We start from the raw sequence: 25,526 nt of genomic DNA, 5'->3' as shown, positions 1-25,526 counted from the left end.
ATGGTTTTGGTGATATGATGATGATGGTCGTGGTGTTATGATGGTGATGGTTTTGATGATGATGATGATGATGGTCGTGGTGTTATGATGGTGATGGTTTTTGTGATATGATGGTGATGGTCGTGGTGTTATGATGGTGATGGTTTTGGTGATATGATGATCGTGGTGTTATGATGGTGATGGTTTTGGTGATATGATGATGATGGTCGTGGTGTTATGATGGTGATGGTTTTGATGATGATGATGATGATGGTCGTGGTGTTATGATGGTGATGGTTTTGGTGATATGATGATGATGATGGTCGTGGTGTTATGATGGTGATGGTTTTGGTGATATGATGATGATGATGGTCGTGGTGATATGATGGTGATGGTGTTGGTGATATGATGATGATGGTCGTGGTGTTATGATGGTGATGGTTTTGGTGATATGATGATGATGGTCGTGGTGTTATGATGGTGATGGTTTTGATGATGATGATGGTCGTGGTGATATGATGGTGATGGTTTTGGTGATATGATGATGATGATGATTGTGGTGTTATGATGGTGATGGTTTTGGTGATAAGATGATGATGATGGTGGTCATGGTGATATGATGGTGATGGTTTTGGTGATATGATGATGATGGCCGTGGTGTTATGATGGTGATGGTTTTGGTGATATGATGATGATGATGGTCGTGGTGATATGATGGTGATGGTTTTGGTGATATGATGATGATGGTGGTCATGGTGATATGATGGTGATGGTTTTGGTGATATGATGATGATGGTCGTGGTGTTATGATGGTGATGGTTTTGGTGAGATGATGATGATGGTCGTGGTGAAGGTTTTGGTGATATGATGAGGATGGTCGTGGTGTTATGATGGTAATGGTTTTGGTGATATGATGATGATGATCGTGGTGTTATGATGGTGATGGTTTTGGTGATATGATGGTGATGGTCGTGGTGTTATGATGGTGATGGTTTTGGTGATATGATGATGATGATGATGATCGTGGTGTTATGATGGTGATGGTTTTGATGATGATGATGATGGTCGTGGTGTTATGATGGTGATGGTTTTTGTGATATGATGATGGTCGTGGTGTTATGATGGTGATGGTTTTGGTGTTATGATGGTGATGGTTTTGATGATGATGATGGTTTTGGTGTTATGATGGTGATGGTTTTGGTGATATGATGATGATGGCCGTGGTGTTATGATGGTGATGGTTTTGGTGATATGATGATGATGATGGTCGTGGTGATATGATGGTGATGGTTTTGGTGATATGATGATGATGATGGTCGTGGTGATATGATGGTGATGGTTTTGGTGATATGATGATGATGATGGTCGTGGTGATATGATGGTGATGGTTTTGGTGATATGATGATGATGATGGTCGTGGTGTTATGATGGTGATGGTTTTGGTGAGATGATGATGATGATGGTCGTGGTGATGGTTTTGGTGATATGATGATGATGGTCGTGGTGTTATGATGGTGATGGTTTTGGTGATATGATGGTGATGGTCGTGGTGTTATGATGGTGATGGTTTTGGTGATATGATGATGATGATCATCGTGGTGTTATGATGGTGATGGTTTTGGTGATATGATGATGATGATGGTCATGGTGTTATGATGGTGATGGTTTTGATGATGATGATGATGGTCGTGGTGTTATGATGGTGATGGTTTTTGTGATATGATGATGATGGTCGTGGTGTTATGATGGTGATGGTTTTGGTGTTATGATGGTGATGGTTTTGATGATGATGGTTTTGGTGTTATGATGGTGATGGTTTTGGTGATATGATGATGATGGTCGTGGTGATATGATGGTGATGGTTTTGGTGATATGATGATGATGGTGGTCATGGTGATATGATGGTGATGGTTTTGGTGATATGATGATGATGGTCGTGGTGTTATGATGGTGATGGTTTTGGTGAGGTGATGATGATGGTCGTGGTGATGGTTTTGGTGATATGATGATGATGGTCGTGGTGTTATGATGGTAATGGTTTTGGTGATATGATGATGATGATCGTGGTGTTATGATGGTGATGGTTTTGGTGATATGATGGTGATGGTCGTGGTGTTATGATGGTGATGGTTTTGGTGATATGATGGTGATGGTCGTGGTGTTATGATGGTGATGGTTTTGGTGATATGATGATGATGATGATCGTGGTGTTATGATGGTGATGGTTTTGGTGATATGATGATGATGATGGTCATGGTGTTATGATGGTGATGGTTTTGATGATGATGATGATGGTCGTGGTGTTATGATGGTGATGGTTTTTGTGATATGATGATGGTCGTGGTGTTATGATGGTTATGGTTTTGGTGTTATGATGGTGATGGTTTTGATGATGATGATGATGATGGTTTTGGTGTTATGATGGTGATGGTTTTGATGATGGTTTTGGTGTTATGATGGTGATGGTTTTGATGATGATGATGATGGTCGTGGTGTTATGATGGTGATGCTTTTGGTGTTATGATGGTGATGGTGATATGATGATGATGATGGTCGTGGTGATATGATGGTGATGGTTTTGGTGATATGATGATGATGGTGGTCATGGTGATATGATGGTGATGGTTTTGGTGATATGATGATGATGGTCTTGGTGTTATGATGGTGATGGTTTTGGTATGATGATGATGGTCGTGGTGATGGTTTTGGTGATATGATGATGATGGTCGTGGTGTTATGATGGTGATGGTTTTGGTGATATGATGGTGATGGTCGTGGTGTTATGATGGTGATGGTTTTGGTGATATGATGATGATGATCATCGTGGTGTTATGATGGTGATGGTTTTGGTGATATGATGATGATGATGGTCATGGTGTTATGATGGTGATGGTTTTGATGATGATGATGATGGTCGTGGTGTTATGATGGTGATGGTTTTGGTGTTATGATGGTGATGGTTTTGATGATGATGATGGTTTTGGTGTTATGATGGTGATGGTTTTGGTGATATGATGATGATGGCCGTGGTGTTATGATGGTGATGGTTTTGGTGATATGATGATGATGATGATGGTCGTGGTGATATGATGGTGATGGTTTTGGTGATATGATGATGATGATGATGGTCGTGGTGATATGATGGTGATGGTTTTGGTGATATGATGATGATGATGGTCGTGGTGATATGATGGTGATGGTTTTGGTGATATGATGATGATGATGGTCGTGGTGTTATGATGGTGATGGTTTTGGTGAGATGATGATGATGATGGTCGTGGTGATGGTTTTGGTGATATGATGATGATGGTCGTGGTGTTATGATGGTGATGGTTTTGGTGATATGATGGTGATGGTCGTGGTGTTATGATGGTGATGGTTTTGGTGATATGATGATGATGATCATCGTGGTGTTATGATGGTGATGGTTTTGGTGATATGATGATGATGATGATGGTCATGGTGTTATGATGGTGATGGTTTTGATGATGATGATGATGGTCGTGGTGTTATGATGGTGATGGTTTTTGTGATATGATGATGATGGTCGTGGTGTTATGATGGTGATGGTTTTGGTGTTATGATGGTGATGGTTTTGATGATGATGGTTTTGGTGTTATGATGGTGATGGTTTTGGTGATATGATGATGATGGTCGTGGTGATATGATGGTGATGGTTTTGGTGATATGATGATGATGGTGGTCATGGTGATATGATGGTGATGGTTTTGGTGATATGATGATGATGGTCGTGGTGTTATGATGGTGATGGTTTTGGTGAGGTGATGATGATGGTCGTGGTGATGGTTTTGGTGATATGATGATGATGGTCGTGGTGTTATGATGGTAATGGTTTTGGTGATATGATGATGATGATCGTGGTGTTATGATGGTGATGGTTTTGGTGATATGATGGTGATGGTCGTGGTGTTATGATGGTGATGGTTTTGGTGATATGATGATGATGATGATCGTGGTGTTATGATGGTGATGGTTTTGGTGATATGATGATGATGATGGTCATGGTGTTATGATGGTGATGGTTTTGATGATGATGATGATGGTCGTGGTGTTATGATGGTGATGGTTTTTGTGATATGATGATGGTCGTGGTGTTATGATGGTTATGGTTTTGGTGTTATGATGGTGATGGTTTTGATGATGATGATGATGGTTTTGGTGTTATGATGGTGATGGTTTTGATGATGGTTTTGGTGTTATGATGGTGATGGTTTTGATGATGATGATGATGGTCGTGGTGTTATGATGGTGATGCTTTTGGTGTTATGATGGTGATGGTGATATGATGATGATGATGATCGTGGTGATATGATGGTGATGGTTTTGGTGATATGATGATGATGGTGGTCATGGTGATATGATGGTGATGGTTTTGGTGATATGATGATGATGGTCTTGGTGTTATGATGGTGATGGTTTTGGTATGATGATGATGGTCGTGGTGATGGTTTTGGTGATATGATGATGATGGTCGTGGTGTTATGATGGTGATGGTTTTGGTGATATGATGGTGATGGTCGTGGTGTTATGATGGTGATGGTTTTGGTGGTATGATGATGATGATCATCGTGGTGTTATGATGGTGATGGTTTTGGTGATATGATGATGATGATGGTCATGGTGTTATGATGGTGATGGTTTTGATGATGATGATGATGGTCGTGGTGTTATGATGGTGATGGTTTTTGTGATATGATGATGATGGTCGTGGTGTTATGATGGTGATGGTTTTGGTGTTATGATGGTGATGGTTTTGATGATGATGGTTTTGGTGTTATGATGGTGATGGTTTTGGTGATATGATGATGATGGTCGTGGTGATATGATGGTGATGGTTTTGGTGATATGATGATGATGGTGGTCATGGTGATATGATGGTGATGGTTTTGGTGATATGATGATGATGGTCGTGGTGTTATGATGGTGATGGTTTTGGTGAGGTGATGATGATGGTCGTGGTGATGGTTTTGGTGATATGATAATGGTCGTGGTGTTATGATGGTAATGGTTTTGGTGATATGATGATGATGATCGTGGTGTTATGATGGTGATGGTTTTGGTGATATGATGGTGATGGTCGTGGTGTTATGATGGTGATGGTTTTGGTGATATGATGATGATGATGATCGTGGTGTTATGATGGTGATGGTTTTGGTGATATGATGATGATGATGGTCATGGTGTTATGATGGTGATGGTTTTGATGATGATGATGGTCGTGGTGTTATGATGGTGATGGTTTTTGTGATATGATGATGGTCGTGGTGTTATGATGGTTATGGTTTTGGTGTTATGATGGTGATGGTTTTGATGATGATGATGATGGTTTTGGTGTTATGATGGTGATGGTTTTGATGATGGTTTTGGTGTTATGATGGTGATGGTTTTGATGATGATGATGATGGTCGTGGTGTTATGATGGTGATGCTTTTGGTGTTATGATGGTGATGGTGATATGATGATGATGATGGTCGTGGTGATATGATGGTGATGGTTTTGGTGATATGATGATGATGGTGGTCATGGTGATATGATGGTGATGGTTTTGGTGATATGATGATGATGGTCTTGGTGTTATGATGGTGATGGTTTTGGTATGATGATGATGGTCGTGGTGATGGTTTTGGTGATATGATGATGATGGTCGTGGTGTTATGATGGTAATGGTTTTGGTGATATGATGATGATGATCGTGGTGTTATGATGGTGATGGTTTTGGTGATATGATGGTGATGGTCGTGGTGTTATGATGGTGATGGTTTTGGTGATATGATGATGATGATGATGATCGTGGTGTTATGATGGTGATGGTTTTGGTGATATGATGATGATGATGGTCATGGTGTTATGATGGTGATGGTTTTGATGATGATGATGATGGTCGTGGTGTTATGATGGTGATGGTTTTTGTGATATGATGATGATGGTCGTGGTGTTATGATGGTGATGGTTTTGGTGTTATGATGGTGATGGTTTTGATGATGATGATGATGGTTTTGGTGTTATGATGGTGATGGTTTTGATGATGATGATGGTCGTGGTGTTATGATGGTGATGGTTTTGGTGTTATGATGGTGATGGTCATGGTAATATGATGGTGATGGTTTTGGTGTTATGATAATGATGATGATGGTCGTGGTGTTATGATGGTGATGGTTTTGGTGATATGATGATGATGGTCGTGATGTTATGATGGTGATGGTTTTGGTGATAAGATGATGATGGTCGTGGTGTTATGATGGTGATGGTTTTGGTGATAAGATGATGATGATGATGATGATCATGGTGTTATGATGGTGATGGTTTTGGTGATATGATGGTTTTGGTGATATGATGATGATGATGATGGGCGTGGTGTTATGATGGTGATGGTTTTGGTGATATGGTGATGGTTTTGATGATAAGATGATGATGATGGTGGTCATTGTGATACGATGGTGATGGTTTTGGTGATATGATGATGATGGTCATGGTGATATGATGGTGATGGTTTTTGTGATATGATGATGATTGTGGTGTTATGATGGTGATGGTTTTGGTGATAAGATGATGATGGTGGTCATGGTGATATGATGGTGATGGTTTTGGTGATATGATGATGATGATGGTCGTGGTGTTATGATGGTGATGGTTTTGGTGATATGATGATGATGGTCGTGGTGATATGATGGTGATGGTTTTGGTGATATGATGATGATGGTCGTGGTGTTATGATGGTGGTGGTTTTGGTGATATGATGGTGATGGTTTTGGTGATAAGATGATGATGGTCGTGGTGATATGATGGTGATGGTTTTGGTGATATGATGATGATGATCGTGGTGTTATGATGGTGATGGTTTTGGTGATATGATGGTGATGGTTTTGGTGTTATGATGGTGATGGTTTTGGTGATAAGATGATGATGATGATGGTGGTCATGGTGATATGATGGTGATGGTTTTGGTGATATGATGATGATGGCCGTGGTGTTATGATGGTGATGGTTTTGGTGATATGATGATGATGATGGTCGTGGTGATATGAGGGTGATGATGATGATGGTCGTGGTGATATGATGATGATGGTGGTCATAGTGATATGATGGTGATGGTTTTGGTGATATGATGATGATGATGGTCGTGGTGTTATGATGGTGATGGTTTTGATGATGATGATGGTCGTGGTGATATGATGGTGATGGTTTTTGTGATATGATGATGATGATGATTGTGGTGTTATGATGGTGAAGGTTTTGGTGATATGATGATGGTGGTCATGGTGATATGATGGTGATGGTTTTGGTGATATGATGATGATGGTCGTGGTGTTATGATGGTGATGGTTTTGATATGATGATGATGATGATGGTCGTGGTGATATGATGGTGATGGTTTTGGTGATATGATGATGATGATGATGGTCATGGTGTTATGATGGTGATGGTTTTGATGATGATGATGGTCGTGGTGTTATGATGGTGATGGTTTTTGTGATACGATGGTGATGGTCGTGGTGTTATGATGGTGATGGTTTTGGTGATATGATGATTGTGGTGATATGATGGTGGTGATGATGATTGTGGTGATGATGGTCATGGTGATATGATGGTGATGGTTTTGGTGATATGTTGATGATGATGGTCGTGGTGTTATGATGGTGATGGTTTTGGTGATATTATGATGATGATTGTGGTGTTGTGATGGTTTTGGTGATATGATGATGATGATGATGGTGGTGGTGTTATGATGGTGATGGTTTTGGTGATATGATGATGATGATGGTCGTGGTGATGTGATGGTGATGATGATGATGGTCGTGGTGATGTGATGGTGATGATGATGATGGTCGTGGTGATGTGATGATGATGGTGATGATGATGGTCGTGGTGATGTGATGATGGTGATGATGATGGTCGTGGTGATATGATGGTCATGGTGCAGGCAAGCTGATGGCGATGCCCTCCGAGTACCTGATGATTGTGGTGTTGTGATGGTGATGGTTTTGGTGGTATGATGATGATGATGGTCGTGGTGATGTGATGGTGATGGTCGTGGTGGTATGATGATGATGGTCGTGGTGTTGTGATGGTGATGGTGCAGGCAAGCTGATGGCGATGCCCTCCGAGTACCTGATGATTGTTGTCTTGTGATGGTGATGGTTTTGGTGGTATGATGATGATGATGATAGTCGTGGTGTTATGATGGTGATGATGATGGTGGTATGATGATGATGGTCGTGGTGTTGTGATGGTGATGATGATGGTCGTGGTGTTGTGATGGTGATGGTGCAGGCAAGCTGATGGCGATGCCCTCTGAGTACCTGATGATTGTGGTGTTGTGATGGTGATGATGATGGTCGTAGTGGTATGATGATGATGATGGTCGTGGTGATGTGATGGTGATGGTGCAGGCAAGCTGATGGCGATGCCCTCCGAGTACCTGATGATTGTGGTGTTGTGATGGTGATGATGATGGTCGTGGTGTTGTGATGGTGATGGTGCAGGCAAGCTGATGGCGATGCCCTCCGAGTACCTGATGATTGTGGTGTTGGTATGGTGATGGTTTTGGTGGTATGGTGATGGTCGTGGTGTTGTGATGGTGATGATGATGGTCGTGGTGTTGTGATGATGGTGATGATGATGGTCGTGGTGTTGTGATGGTGATGGTGCAGGCAAGCTGATGGCGATGCCCTCCGAGTACCTGATGATTGTGGTGTTGGTATGGTGATGGTTTTGGTGGTATGGTGATGGTCGTGGTGTTGTGGTGGTGATGATGATGGTCGTGGTGTTGTGATGGTGATGATGATGGTCGTGGTGTTGTGATGGTGATGCTGCAGGCAAGCTGATGGCGATGCCCTCCGAGTACCTGATGATTGTGGTGTTGGTATGGTGATGGTTTTGGTGGTATGGTGATGGTCGTGGTGTTGTGATGGTGATGATGATGGTCGTGGTGTTGTGATGATGGTGATGATGATGGTCGTGGTGTTGTGATGGTGATGGTGCAGGCAAGCTGATGGCGATGCCCTCCGAGTACCTGATGATTGTGGTGTTGGTATGGTGATGGTTTTGGTGGTATGGTGATGGTCGTGGTGTTGTGATGGTGATGATGATGGTCGTGGTGTTGTGATGGTGATGGTGCAGGCAAGCTGATGGCGATGCCCTCTGAGTACCTGATGATTGTGGTGTTGTGATGGTGATGGTTTTGGTGGTATGATGATGATGATGGTCGTGGTGTTGTGATGGTGATGGTGCAGGCAAGCTGATGGCGATGCCCTCCGAGTACCTGATGATTGTGGTGTTGTGATGGTGATGGTTTTGGTGGTATGATGATGATGATGGTCGTGGTGTTGTGATGGTGATGGTGCAGGCAAGCTGATGGCGATGCCCTCCGAGTACCTGATGATTGTGGTGTTGTGATGGTGATGATGATGGTCGTGGTGTTGTGATGGTGATGGTGCAGGCAAGCTGATGGCGATGCCCTCCGAGTACCTGATGGTTGTGGTGTTGTGATGGTGATGATGATGGTCGTGGTGTTGTGATGGTGATGGTGGTATGATGATGATGGTCGTGGTGTTGTGATGGTGATGGTGCAGGCAAGCTGATGGCGATGCCCTCCGAGTACCTGATGATTGTGGTGTTGTGATGGTGATGATGATGGTCGTGGTGTTGTGATGGTGATGGTGGTATGATGATGATGGTCGTGGTGTTGTGATGGTGATGGTGCAGGCAAGCTGATGGCGATGCCCTCCGAGTACCTGATGATTGTGGTGTTGTGATGGTTTTGGTGGTATGATGATGATGGTCGTGGTGTTGTGATGGTGATGGTGCAGGCAAGCTGATGGCGATGCCCTCCGAGTACCTGATGATTGTGGTGTTGTGATGGTGATGGTTTTGGTGGTATGATGATGATGATGGTCGTGGTGTTGTGATGGTGATGGTGCAGGCAAGCTGATGGCGATGCCCTCCGAGTACCTGATGATTGTGGTGTTGTGATGGTGATGATGATGGTCGTGGTGTTGTGATGGTGATGGTGCAGGCAAGCTGATGGCGATGCCCTCCGAGTACCTGATGATTGTGGTGTTGTGATGGTGATGGTGCAGGCAAGCTGATGGCGATGCCCTCCGAGTACCTGATGATTGTGGTGTTGTGATGGTGATGATGATGGTCGTGGTGTTGTGATGGTGATGGTGCAGGCAAGCTGATGGCGATGCCCTCCGAGTACCTGATGATTGTGGTGTTGTGATGGTGATGATGATGGTCGTGGTGTTGTGATGGTGATGGTGCAGGCAAGCTGATGGCGATGCCCTCCGAGTACCTGATGATTGTGGTGTTGTGATGGTGATGATGATGGTCGTGGTGTTGTGATGGTGATGGTGCAGGCAAGCTGATGGCGATGCCCTCCGAGTACCTGATGATTGTGGTGTTGTGATGGTGCAGGCAAGCTGATGGCGATGCCCTCCGAGTACCTGATGATTGTGGTGTTGTGATGGTGATGGTGCAGGCAAGCTGATGGCGATGCCCTCTGAGTACCTGATGATTGTGGTGTTGTGATGGTGATGATGATGGTCGTGGTGTTGTGATGGTGATGGTGCAGGCAAGCTGATGGCGATGCCCTCTGAGTACCTGATGATTGTGGTGTTGTGATGTTGATGATGATGGTCGTGGTGTTGTGATGGTGATGGTGCAGGCAAGCTGATGGCGATGCCCTCTGAGTACCTGATGATTGTGGTGTTGTGATGTTGATGATGATGGTCGTGGTGTTGTGATGGTGATGGTGCAGGCAAGCTGATGGCGATGCCCTCTGAGTACCTGATGATTGTGGTGTTGTGATGATGATGATGGTTGTGGTGATGGTGCAGGCAAGCTGATGGCGATGCCCTCTGAGTACCTGATGATTGTGGTGTTGTGATGATGATGATGATGGTTGTGGTGATGGTGCAGGCAAGCTGATGGCGATGCCCTCTGAGTACCTGATGATTGTGGTGTTGTGATGGTGATGGTGCAGGCAAGCTGATGGCGATGCCCTCTGAGTACCTGATGATTGTGGTGTTGTGATGGTGATGGTGCAGGCAAGCTGATGGCGATGCCCTCTGAGTACCTGATGATTGTGGTGTTGTGATGGTGATGGTGCAGGCAAGCTGATGGCGATGCCCTCTGAGTACCTGATGATTGTGGTGTTGTGATGGTGATGATGATGGTCGTGGTGTTGTGATGGTGATGGTGCAGGCAAGCTGATGGCGATGCCCTCTGAGTACCTGATGATTGTGGTGTTGTGATGGTGATGGTGCAGGCAAGCTGATGGCGATGCCCTCTGAGTACCTGATGATTGTGGTGTTGTGATGGTGATGGTGCAGGCAAGCTGATGGCGATGCCCTCTGAGTACCTGATGATTGTGGTGTTGTGATGGTGATGGTGCAGGCAAGCTGATGGCGATGCCCTCTGAGTACCTGATGATTGTGGTGTTGTGATGGTGATGATGATGGTCGTGGTGTTGTGATGGTGATGGTGCAGGCAAGCTGATGGCGATGCCCTCTGAGTACCTGATGATTGTGGTGTTGTGATGTTGATGGTGCAGGCAAGCTGATGGCGATGCCCTCTGAGTACCTGATGATTGTGGTGTTGTGATGGTGATGGTGCAGGCAAGCTGATGGCGATGCCCTCTGAGTACCTGATGATTGTGGTGTTGTGATGGTGATGATGATGGTCGTGGTGTTGTGATGGTGATGGTGCAGGCAAGCTGATGGCGATGCCCTCTGAGTACCTGATGATTGTGGTGTTGTGATGTTGATGGTGCAGGCAAGCTGATGGCGATGCCCTCTGAGTACCTGCCACTGCTGCTCAAGGCCGTGCTGCACTCCTGCCGGGTGAAGCCCGAGTGAGGAACCTCCACCGCCACCCTCGCCGCCACCCTCGCCACCACCCTCGCCACCACCCTCGCCACCACCACCCTCGCCACCACCACCCTCGCCACCACCCTCGCCACCACCCTCGCCACCACCCTCACCACCACCACCACCCTCGCCACCACCACCACCACCACCCTCGCCACCAACACCACTCGCCACCAACACTACCACCCTCGCAACCAACACCACCACCCTCGCCACCACCATCACCCTCGCCACCACCCTCGCCACCCTCGCCACCACCCTCGCCACTCACTCCCCACTACTCACTCCCCACTACTCACTCCCCACTACTCACTCCCCACTACTCACTCCCCACTACTCACTCCCCACTACTCACTCCCCACTACTCACTCCCCACTACTCACTCCCCACTACTCACTCCCCACTACTCACTCCCCACTACTCACTCCCCACTACTCACTCCCCACTACTCACTCCCCACTACTCACTCCCCACTACTCACTCCCCACTACTCACTCCCCCTACCCACGGGGTTCTCCTCGCTGCTGCTTCTGCTGCTTCCGTGGCGCTGTCTGTGGTGGTTGTTAGTTGTGGTGGTGGTTGTTAGTTGTGGTGGTGGTGGTTGTTAGTTGTGGTGGTGGTGGTTGTTACTCGTGGTGGTGGTGGTTGTTACTAGTGGTGGTGGTGGTTGTTACTCGTGGTGGTTGTTACTAGTGGTGGTGGTGGCGGCCATGTTTCGTGAATCATACTAGCCAGCAGCCTAATGTGTGGTGTGTGGGTATTGTGGTAGTGGTTGGCGGTGGGTGGTAGTTGTGGTGGTAGTTGTTACTCGTGGTGGTGGTGGTGGTGATTGTTACTGGTGGTGGTGGCGGTGGTGATTGTTGAGAATCTTGCCATGCCATTTGCGTCTCTCTCTCTCGGCGTTGTGAGCGAGTCGACGCATCTCAGGGAGTCTACGGAACGGATAATGTCCCTCTCTTGTCTACCTCAGGGAAACCCGTGTGGGTACTGTGTGTGTGTGTACTGTGTGTAGTGTGTGTGTGTGTGTAGTGTGTGTGTGTGGGTAGTGTGTGTGTGTGGGTAGTGTGTGTGTGTGGGTACTGTGTGTGTGTGTACTGTGTGTAGTGTGTGTAGTGTGTGTAGTGTGTGTGTGTGTGGGTACGGTGTGTGTGTAGTGTGTGGGTACTGTGTGTGTGTGTGTAGTGTGTGTGTGGGTACGGTGTGTGTGTGTGTGTGGGTAGTGTGTGTGTGTACTGTGTGTGTGTGTGTACTGTGTGTGTGTGTGTACTGTGTGTGTGTGGGTAGTGTGTGTGTGTGGGTACTGTGTGTGTGTGTGTAGTGTGTGTGTAGTGTGTGTGGGTACCAGTGTGTGTGTAGTGTGTGTGTAGTGTGTGTGGGTACCAGTGTGTGTGTAGTGTGTGTGGGTACGGTGTGTGTGTAGTGTGTGTGTGTAGTGTGTGTGGGTACGGTGTGTGTGTGTGTAGTGTGTGTGGGTACTGTGTGTGTGTGTGTGTGGGTACGGTGTGTGTGTGGGTATGGTGGGTACGGGTACTGTGTGTGTGTGTGTGGGTATTGGTGGGGTGTGTGCATCAAGGGATAGGTGTGAGTGTATTAGTGGGTGGATGAGGTGTGTGTGTGCGTGTGGGTACGGTGTGTGTGTGTGGGTAGTGTGTGTGTGGGTACCGGTGTGTGTGTGTGGGTACGGTGTGTGTGTGGGTACGGGTACGGGTACTGTGTGTGGGTACGGTGTGTACGGTGTGTGTGTGGGTACGGTGTGTGTGTGGGTACGGTGTGTGTGTGGGTACGGTGTGTGTGTGTGTGTGTGGGTACCGGTGTGTGTGTGTGTGTGTGGGTACGGTGTGTGTGTGTGGGTATGGTGGGTACGGTGTGTGTGTGTGGGTATGGTGGGTACGGGTACTGTGTGTGGGTACGGGTACTGTGTGTGTGTGTACGGGTACGGTGTGTGTGTGGGTACTGTGTGTGTGTGTGGGTACGGGTACGGTGTGGGTATTGGTGGGGTGTGTGCATCAAGGGATAGGTGTGAGTGTATTAGTGGGTGGATGAGGTGCGTGTGTGTGCGTGTGGGTACGGTGTGTGTGTGTGGGTACCGGTGTGTGTGTGTGGGTACGGTGTGTGTGTGTGGGTATTGGTGGGGTGTGTGCATCAAGGGATAGGTGTGAGTGTGTTAGTGGGTGGATGAGGTGCATGTGTGTGCGTGTGTGCGTGTGTGTTCAGCGGAGGTTCGTGCGATTCAAACTCGGTTAGACCGTGGAAACTTGAAAATATGGGTGGAGCAGTCTCCACCCTCCCATCGATATACCTCAACGTACCTCCAACGTACCTTTTATCTCTACCTCAACGTACCTCCAGCGTACCTTTTATCTCTACCTCAACGTACCTCCAGCGTACCTTTTATATCTACCTCGACGTACCTCCAGCGTACCTTTATGTACCTCAGCGTACTTTTATATACCTCAATGTACCTAAACGTATCTCGACAGACCGCCAGCGTTGCCGGACGTTCGACTGATGACGGTGATGACCGGCCATGTGTACAACTGCGTTGTCTGTGTGTGTGTGTCCGTGTGTGTGTGTCCGTGTGTGTGTGTGTACAACTGCGTTGTCTGTGTGTGTGTCCGTGTGTGTGTGTACAACTGCGTTGTCTGTGTGTGTGTCCGTGTGTGTGTACAACTGCGTTGTCTGTCTGTGTGTGTGTCCGTGTGTGTGTACAACTGCGTTGTGTGTGTGTGTCCGTCTGTGTGTACAACTGCGTTGTGTATGTATGTGTGTGTGTCCGTGTGTGTGTACAACTGCGTTGTGTGTGTATGTGTCCGTCTGTGTGTACAACTGCGTTGTCTGTCTGTGTGTGTGTCCGTCTGTGTACAACTGCGTTGTGTGTGTCCGTGTGCGTGTACAACTGCGTTGTGTGTGTGTCCGTGTGCGTGTACAACTGCGTTGTCTATGTGTGTGTGTACGACTGCGTTGTCCGTGTGTTGAGGAGTTCCCGACAACGACGACGACTCTTGAGACGGCTTGAAGGTTTAAGGGGTTTTCGCCATAAGTGTTTTTTAATTAAAGACATTACGAACCAACACGAGGGGGTTTACAACTCACAGGGGGTTTAGGGGGTCGGTGATGTTACACTGACTGTGGTGGTGATGTTACACTGACTGTGGTGGTGATGTTACACTGACTGTGGTGGCCATATTACGTTGACTGTGGTGGTGATGTTACACTGACTGTGGGGGGTGGTGATGTTACACTGACTGTGGTGGTGATGTTACACTGACTGTGGTGGTGATGTTACACTGACTGTGGTGGTGGTGATGTTACACCGACTGTGGTGGTGGTGATGTCACACTGACTGTGGTGGTGGTGATGTTACACCGACTGTGGTGGTGATGTTACACTGACTGTGGTGGTGATGTTACACTGACTGTGGTGGCCATATTACGTTGACTGTGGTGGTGATGTTACACTGACTGTGGTGGTGGTGATGTTACACTGACTGTGGTGGTGGTGATGTTACACCGACTGTGGTGGTGGTGATGTTACACTGACTGTGGTGGTGATGTTACACTGACTGTGGTGGTGGTGGTGTTGGTGATGTTACACTGACTGCGGTGGTGATGTTACACTGACTGTGGTGGTGGTGTTACACTGACTGTGGTGGTGATGTTACACTGACTGTGGTGGTGATGTTACACTGACTGTGGTGGTGATGTTACACTGACTGTGGTGGTGATGTTACACTGACTGTGGTGGTGGTGTTACACTGACTGCGGTGGTGATGTTACACTGACTGTGGTGGTGGTGTTACACTGACTGCGGTGGTGATGTTACACTGACTGTGGTGGTGATGTTACACTGACTGTGGTGGCCATATTACGTTGACTGTGGTGGTGATGTTACACTGACGGTAGTGGTGATGTTACACTGACTGTGGTGGTGATGTTACATGATGATGATGATGTTCAACTGATGGTGGTGGCGGTGATGACGATGATGATGATGATGGTGGTGGTGATGGCAATGTGACATTGACGACGCTGATGGTGGTGGTGACGATGGCGGCTGTTACACAACGATGACGATGATGGTGGCGGTCGCGGTGGCGATGTGACATTGACGATGACGATGATGATGGTGGCGGTCGCGATGGCGATGTGACATTGACGATGACGGTGATGGTGGCGATGACGACGACGATGATGATGATGATGGCAATGTGACGATGATCGTAGCGGACTGAGGGTCTGGACACGTTTACACATCTCCCCCTGACGATGGTGGCGCGATGACCATGATGATGATGATGATGTTACTGTGATGATGAAGGTGAAGATGTTACTGTGATGATGATGTTGATGATGTTACTGTGATGCCGACGGATGTCGAGCTCGTGTTGACGATGGTCTACCCAGCCCGGACGGTGGCGACGATGTTACCGTGTGGCGGTGTTACCGTGACAACGACGATGCTCACCATGCCGATGGGTTTCCCGCGGCCGCTCGGTCACCGATGCTCATGGTGTTGCCGTGGCGACGGGTGGCGACGGTTGACGTGTTACCGTGCCAACGACAATGTTACCGTGACGACGACCGGTGATTGTATCTCGACGGCGGTAACGGGGGGGGGGGGGGGGCGGGAGGGGGGGTGAACTGGCGATGATTGTAACGAGGTGGTTGCCGCCGGCAACGTTACGGGTTGTAGCTGCGTAGTTTTTTTAAAATTTCTTAAGGCTTTTGTCACCGTTTATCGTCGCGATTTGTGTCTCGATTGTTCCCCCCCGCCCCTTAACGATTGTTGTTTATGTTTGCGACGAAGTGATTGTAACGAGGTGTTTTTGCCGTTGATTGTATTTTTCGCTACCGGTGGGTGGTGGGTGGTGGTGGTGGTGGTGATGATGGGGTTGCCTGCCCTAGGGTCCGGTGTTGAAACGACGAGGGTGGCGTGCGCCTACCCCACCGCCCCCCCCCCCCACTGCTACGTGCCCCCCACACTCTGGGGTGGTCACTCCTTGTGACCCCCCCACACACCCACCCACTGACCCTACCCCCCCCCCCCCCCCACCACCACCACCACCCGCCCACGTAGTCGAGTCGAGCGACGACTGACGGACGACCGACCGCGTGGCTGTGGCCGTTCCGCGCTCCAATCAAAAGTCTCGGCGGCGGCGGTCGGGTAGTGTAGCGGGTAGCGTCGTGGTTTACGTGTGGCGGTGGCCGGGGCGGGGGGGGGGGCAGGGGGGGGGGCAGGGGGGGGGGCGCGTGTGAGGCTTAGGGGGGCTAGAGGCGCTGTCGTGAAGGAATTGGACACCGTGGAGCGTGTCGATGATCAAAAACGAAAATAAAAATTGAGCGACTTTCTCAGGAATGGCGGATGGCGTCGCCGCCGCCGCCTTTGCAATCGTAAACGGGAGCGCGTGGCTGTGTAGGCCGTGGTGTAGGTTGTGTAGGTTGTGTAGGTTCTGTAGGTTGTGTAGGTTCTGTAGGTTGTGTAGGTTGTGTAGGTTGTGTAGGTTCTGTAGGTTCTGTAGGTCGTGTAGGTTGTGTAGGTTTGTGGTTGTTGGTGGAGCCTGCCCTGATGCCCTCCCAACTTGGTGGCGACGTAGCCATGGGTGGTGGTCATGGTTGGTGGTTGTGGTTTTTTTTTTTTAGTGGTGCGTGCCCTGACTCCTGCCTCCCCCCCCCCAACTGGTGGTGGTGGTGGTGATGGCGATGGTGATGATGTTGTTGATGGTGGTGGCGATGGTGTTAGGGCAATGGTGGTGACTTACCGGTGCACGTGAGCAATAGGCCCCCACGTTGCGCTAGGGAGATGTTAACGACCTCGCCTGGTATACATTAGGTCATAGCTTCGATCCTGACCCCGATTCCACGTTGGGCTAGGGAGATGTTAACGACCTCGCCTGGTATACAGGAGGTCGTGGTTTCGATCCTGACCCCGATTCCACGTTGGGCTAGGGAGATGTTAACGACCTCGCCTGGTATACAGGAGGTCGTGGTTTCGATCCTGACCCCGATGCAACGTTGCGCTAGGGAGATGTTAACGACCTCGCCTGGTATACAGGAGGTCGTGGCTTCAATCCTGACCCCGATGCAACGTTGGGCTAGGGAGATGTTAACTACCTCGCGTGGTATACAGGAGCCTCGTGGTTTCGATCCTGACCCCGATGCAACGTTGGGCTAGGGAGATGTTAACTACCTCGCCTGGTATACAGGAGCCTCGTGGTTTCGATCCTGACCCCGATTCCACGTTGGGCTAGGGAGATGTTAACTACCTCGCCTGGTATACAGGAGCCTCGTGGTTTAGATCCTGACCGCGATTCCATGTTGGGCTAGGGAGATGTTAACGACCTCGCCTGGTATACAGGAGGTCGTGGCTTCAATCCTGACCCCGATTCCACGTTGGGCTAGGGAGATGTTAACTACCTTGCCTGGTATACAGGAGCCTCGTGGTTTCGATCCTGACCCCGATGCAACGTTGGGCTAGGGAGATGTTAACTACCTCGCCTGTTAACAGGAGGTCGTGGCTTAGATCCTGACCCCGATTCCACGTTGGGCTAGGGAGATGTTAACGACCTCGCCTGGTATACAGGAGGTCGTGGCTTAGATCCTGACCCCGATTCCACGTTGGGCTAGGGAGATGTTAACTACCTCGCCTGGTATACAGGAGCCTCGTGGTTTAGATCCTGACCCCGATGCCCCGTTCGGCTAGGGAGATGTTAACTACCTCGCCTGGTATACAGGAGCCTCGTGGCTTCGATCCTGACCCCGATGCAACGTTGGGCTAGGGAGATGTTAACTACCTCGCCTGGTATACAGGAGCCTCGTGGCTTAGATCCTGACCCCGATTCCACGTTGGGCTAGGGAGATGTTAACTACCTCGCCTGGTATACAGGAGCCTCGTGGCTTAGATCCTGACCCCGATTCCACGTTGGGCTAGGGAGATGTTAACTACCTCGCCTGGTATACAGGAGCCTCGTGGCTTAGATCCTGACCCCGATTCCACGTTGGGCTAGGGAGATGTTAACTACCTCGCCTGGTTGCACAGGAGGGTCGGTGGCTAGGAGATGGAACCCGCGACCTCCTGTATATACCACCTTGCAATAGATGTCCAGCTCGACTTATCTTAAAAAGCAAAAGGCCTTGGCACGTGGTAGATTACAGGGGGGGGGGGGGTGGGGGGCTCCTCTACCTACGAACTTTCGACTTGACGGACTTGGAGAGAGCTCTACGTCCAGCTGCCTGTTGGGACCCGGCAGTCGTGAGTTCAACTGCCGTGCAATTGATGGTGGTGGTGGCGTCTACATCTGTAGGTCGTGACCAATCAGTGACGTCTACATCTGTAGAACGTGACCAATCGGTGGCGGTGTCTACATCTGTAGGTCGTGACCAATCGGTGATGGTGTCTACATCTGTAGGTCGTGACCAATCGGTGGTAGCGTCTACATCTGTAGAACGTGACCAATCGGTGGGGTCTACATCTGTAGAACGTGACCAATCGGTGGTGGCGTCTACATCTGTAGGTCGTGACCAATCGGTGGTGGCGTCTACATCTGTAGGTCGTGACCAATCGGTGGTGGCGTCTACATCTCTAGAACGACCAATCGGTGGCGGTGTCTACATCTGTAGAACGACCAATCGGTGGGGTCTACATCTGTAGAACGTGACCAATCGGTGGTGGCGTCTACATCTGTAGAACGTGACCAATCGGTGGTGGCGTCTACATCTGTAGAACGTGACCAATCGGTGGGGTCTACATCTGTAGGTCGTGACCAATCGGTGGTGACGGTGTCTACATCTGTAGGTCGTGACCAATCGGTGGCGGCGTCTACATCTGTAGGTCGTGACCAATCGGTGGTGACGTCTACATTTGTAGGTCGTGACCAATCGGTGGCGGCGTCTACATCTGTAGGTCGTGACCAATCGGTAGCGGCGTCTACATCTGTAGATCGTGACCAATCGGTGGTGGTGTCTACATCTGTAGGTCGTGACCAATCGGTGGTGGTGTCTACATCTGTAGAACGTGACCAATCGGTGGTGGCGTCTACATCTGTAGGTCGTGACCAATCGGTGGTGGCGTCTACATCTGTAGGACGACCAATCGGTGGCGGCGTCTACATCTGTAGAACGACCAATCGGTGGCGGCGTCTACATCTGTAGAACGACCAATCGGTGGCGGTGTCTACATCTGTAGAACGTGACCAATCGGTGGCGGTGTCTACATCTGTAGGTCGTGACCAATCGGTGGGGTCTACATCTGTAGGTCGTGACCAATCGGTGGGGTCTACATCTGTAGAACGTGACCAATCAGTGGTGGTGTCTACATCTGTAGGTCGTGACCAATCAGTGACGTCTACATCTGTCGGTCGTGACCAATCGGTGGTGACGTCTACATTTGTAGGTCGTGACCAATCGGTGGCGGCGTCTACATCTGTAGGTCGTGACCAATCGGTGGCGGCGTCTACATCTGTAGGTCGTGACCAATCGGTGGCGACGTCTACATCTGTAGGTCGTGACCAATCGGTGGCGACGTCTACATCTGTAGGTCGTGACCAATCGGTGGTGACGTCTACATCTGTAGGTCGTGACCAATCGGTGGTGACGTCTACATCTGTAGGTCGTGACCAATCGGTGATGGCGTCTACATCTGTAGGTCGTGACCAATCGGTGGCGGCGTCTACATCTGTAGGACGACCAATCGGTGGCGGCGTCTACATCTGTAGGACGACCAATCGGTGGCGGCGTCTACATCTGTAGAACGACCAATCGGTGGCGGCGTCTACATCTGTAGAACGACCAATCGGTGGCGGCGTCTACATCTGTAGAACGACCAATCGGTGGCGGCGTCTACATCTGTAGAACGACCAATCGGTGGCGGCGTCTACATCTGTAGAACGACCAATCGGTGGCGGCGTCTACATCTGTAGAACGACCAATCAGTGGTGGCGGCGTCTCCATCTGCTGGAGATTCTGCAACTCTTTAAAGCCATTCCCCCCCCCACACCGCGTTTAGCGTACAACGCCGTACCCGACTGGTTTTGGACCGACCTTGACGACCACAGACCTCCTGAAACCCAACTCTTTCGAGAATTAGAGGAATCCCTGTAATGAAAATAAACCAAAAACCATCCTTCCTCCCCTCCACCCCCCTATCCTTAGATAGATCCTTTCTCTTTCCCACCTAAACCACCAAATAGCCACGGGAACAAGGGGGCGGCGGGTGGTAGATATGGTTGTTGGTTGTGGCAGGGGGGTGTGGTGTGTGTGTGTGTTTTTTTTAGACCCGGGCAGAACGGTGTTGTGGGTCTGTCTCTCTCTCTGTGTGTGTGCGCGTGAACCAAAATCTGTGCGGGTGGTGCAAATCGTCACGCTCAGCAGAAGAAGAAGATGATGATGATGAATGTACGGGTGGTAGTTTTTATTACCTCACTTTTTTGTTGTTAAATTTTTCAGACCAATTCGTGTTTGATCTCTTGTCCTACCTCACGTCGTAATGACGACAACGGTGAATTAACGTCGCTTTTTTTTTTAGAGAGAGATTGTTAAGCTTTTATTTTTTCTGAGGTCGTGTTTTTTTTAAAAAAATATAAATCGTTTTTCTTTTTAAAGTTTTGGCAAACTTTTGAGTCGTTACAGGTGACGTTGTTGTTGACGTTGTTGTTGGGTTTGCTTTGTTTTAAATCGTCACGTTTTGTTGAAATGGTTTTTGGTTCTGAACGAGTTGGGGGTGGGGGGCGCGGGGTTGTTCGCGAGGCTTAAAATTTGAGGTTTAAACCGCGCGCAAAATTGGCGGCCGTTTTTAATCTCCCTGCGAAAAAAAATATTTTTTCGGTAAACTTTGAAAACTTTTAAAAATCAATTTTCCAGCACGATGTTTTCCTCACGGAACTTTTTAAAAATAAATAAATCTGGACGCCTTATTTTTGTTTTTTTACGTGATGAGGAATCGCAATTTTTTTAAGGGTGGGGGGGGATATTCTGAGGTAATTAATATGGCAGCTATTCGGATTCCGTGAATGTATAATTGTCATCGTAATTACTTGAATTGTCGTTCTTAAAATTGGGCAAAATTCGTTGATCTCATTGCGTTGTGGGGCGAAACGAGGAGGGGGAAAAAACAAATTCGGCGGCCATTTTTTTTGACTGCCTCAAGAAATTTTCCCACCAAAAAAAAACGTGGCGGTCGCCATTTTGTGGAGGGGGGGAGAGGGAGGGGCTCGGGGGCGTGGTAACCCCTCCCACCCTCCCCCCCTCCCCCCATCGGCTCGTGAGGTCAAAGGTCAAGTCGAGGTCTGGTGCGCCCTCCCCCCCCCCATTCTCGCTCCTGCCAAAAATTATCAGAACAAAAACCAATCAAGACTGTGGACACACCTACACACACCTACACACACACACCTGTACACACACACCTACACACACCTACACACCTACACACACCTACACACACACACCTGTACACACACACCTACACACACACACCTACACACACACACACACCTGTACACACACACCTGTACACACACACCTGTACACACACACCTACACACACACACCTACACACACCTGTACACACACCTACACACACACACCTGTACACACACCTGTACACACCTGCACACCTGTACACACACACCTACACACACCCACACACCTGTACACACACCTGTACACACATACACCTACACACATACACCTACACACATACACCTACACACACCTGTACACGCATACACCTACACACACCTACACACACACCTACACACACACCTACACACATGTACACACACACATACACACACGTACACACACACCTACACACACGTACACACCTACACATGTACACACCTACACACATGTACACACCTACACACATGTACACACATACACCTACACACATACCTACACACCTACACACACACACATCTACACCTACACACACACACCTACACATACACCTACACACACCTACACATACACCTACACATACACCTACACACACCTACACACACCTACACCTACACACACACCTACACACACACCTACACACACCTGTACACATACACCTACACACCTGTACACACATACACCTACACACACCTACACATACACCTACATACACCTGTACACACACCTACACACACACCTGTACACACCTACACACACACCTGTACACACCTGTACACACACACCTGTACACACACACCTGTACACACACACCTGTACACACAGACACACCTGTACACACACACCTGTACACACAGACACACCTACACACACCTGTACACACAGACACACACACCTACACACACCTGTACACACACACCTACACACACACCTGTGCACACACCTACACACACACACCTGTGCACACACACCTACACACACACACCTGTGCACACACACCTACACACACCTGTGCACACACACCTACACACACCTGTACACACACACCTACATACACACACCTGTGCACACACACCTACATACACACACACCTGTGCACACACACCTACATACACACACACCTACGCACACACTTGTGCACACATACACACACACCTGTGCACAGATGCACCTGTACACACACACACATGTACACAGCTGTGTACACACCCATATACACAAACACCGGCGTGCACACACCGCCATGCGCACGCACACCGCCATGTATACACACGTACACACGGATTGACCTGCTGTGCCAGGCTAGGTGCAGGAGAGGAGGTCGCTGCACACACACACACCACACACTCTACGTGTACACGTGTGTACACACACAGACACATACACACACCACACACTCTATACGGGTACACGTGTGTACACACACACACACTGTACGGGTACACGTGTGTTCACACAGACACACACACACACCACACACACACACACACACTCTGTACGGGTACACGTGTGTACACACACACCACACACACACACCACACACACACTCTATACGGGTACACGTGTGTGCACACAGACACACACACCACACACACACTCTATACGGGTACACGTGTGTTCACACACGCACACCACACACACTCTATACGGGTACACGTGTGTTCACACACGCACACACCACACACACACTCTATACGGGTACACGTGTGTTCACACAGACACACACACCACACACACACTCTATACGGGTACACGTGTGTACACACAGACACACACGCACACTCTATACGGGTACACGTGTGTTCACACATACGCACACACCACACGCACACTCTATACGGGTACACGTGTGTTCACACAGATACACCACACACACACTCTGTACGGGTACACGTGTGTTCACACATACACACACACCACACGCGCACACTCTATACGGGTACACGTGTGTTCACACAGACAGACACACCACACGCACACTCTATACGGGTACACGTGTGTTCACACAGACGCGAACACACCACACCTGAACACACACACCTGTCAACACCTGTACACACACACCTGTGCACACACTCCTGTACACACACCTGTACACACACACGTGCTGATACACGTGAACACACACCTGTACACGTGAACACACACCTGTACACGTGAACACACACACACCTGTACACACACACACCTGTACACACACACCTGTACACACACACACAAAGTGTACTTTGAACTACTACCTCTGTTGTTGATGCGGCCTGACGTGTACGGCGGTGTTTGTCGTTAATAATAAACACGGGGGTACACTCACGTGTACCCCATCCTCGTGTACACACGTCTCTCTCGTGTACTCTCTCGCGCGTACACACACATACACACCTGTACACACACACACACGTATTGGTACACACATACACACCTGTACACACGTATTGGTACACACACATACACACCTGTACACACACACACACGTATTGGTACACACATACACGCCTGTAAACACACACGTATTGGTACACACATACACGCCTGTAAACACACACACGTATTGGTACACACACATACACACCTGTACACACACGTATTGGTACACACACCTGTACACACGTATTGGTACACACACACACCTGTACACACACACACCGGTACACACACACACCGGTACACACACATACACGCCTGTGTACACACAGACACACGTATTGGTACACACACATACACGCCTGTGTACACACACACGTATTGGTACACACACACATACACGCCTGTGTACACACACGTATTGGTACACACACATACACACCTGTGTACACACACGTATTGGTACACACACATACACGCCTGTGTACACACACACACACGTATTGGTACACACACATACACGCCTGTAAACACACACACGTATTGGTATACACACCTGTACACACACGTATTGGTACACACACACATACACGCCTGTGTACACACAGACACACGTATTGGTACACACACATACACACCTGTGTACACACACACACGTATTGGTACACACACATACACACCTGTACACACACACGTATTGGTACACACACATACACACCTGTACACACACACGTATTGGTACATACACGCCTGTACACACACACGTATTGGTACACACACATACACACCTGTACACACACACGTATTGGTACACACACATACACACCTGTACACACACACACGTATTGGTACACACACATACACACCTGTAAACACACACGTATTGGTACACACACACACACCT

General features: G+C 48.6%; 1 protein-coding gene and 1 long non-coding RNA gene across 5 annotated transcripts in view; both read left to right on the top strand.

Moving 5' to 3' along the window:
- NR6A1 (nuclear receptor subfamily 6 group A member 1) overlaps positions 1 to 16,721 on the top strand; it is a 52,748-nt gene extending 36,027 nt beyond the window's left edge. The window contains exon 9 of one of the 3 annotated variants that reach the window (XM_032980634.2): positions 11,776 to 16,721. In XM_032980634.2, the coding sequence (XP_032836525.2) occupies positions 11,776 to 11,858 (83 nt within the window). In that variant the 3' untranslated portion in view covers positions 11,859 to 16,721. Of the gene's footprint in view, positions 1 to 7,921; positions 8,059 to 8,271; positions 8,337 to 11,775 lie in introns of those variants that run through there. The other 2 variants (XM_076055644.1, XM_076055645.1) reach the window with 2 other exon arrangements.
- A 374-nt stretch (positions 16,722 to 17,095) lies between these two features.
- LOC116958138 (uncharacterized) lies at positions 17,096 to 21,777 on the top strand. 2 transcript variants are annotated; one of them, XR_012930556.1, is made up of 3 exons: positions 17,096 to 19,416; positions 19,662 to 19,913; positions 19,984 to 21,777. It is a non-coding gene; the product is annotated as an uncharacterized LOC116958138 (long non-coding RNA). The 2 variants fall into 2 exon arrangements; XR_012930555.1 differs by having other exon boundaries at positions 19,662 to 21,777.
- Positions 21,778 to 25,526: the final 3,749 nt, after the last annotated feature.

The sequence above is a fragment of the Petromyzon marinus genome, chromosome 72 (genome assembly GCF_048934315.1).
Source record: "Petromyzon marinus isolate PM22_M1 ecotype Great Lakes invasive population chromosome 72, UKy_Petmar_22M1.pri1.0, whole genome shotgun sequence".
Lineage (NCBI taxonomy): Eukaryota > Metazoa > Chordata > Hyperoartia > Petromyzontiformes > Petromyzontidae > Petromyzon > Petromyzon marinus.
Note: the sequence above shows the minus strand (reverse complement) of the source record. Positions and strands in the feature narration are given on the sequence as shown.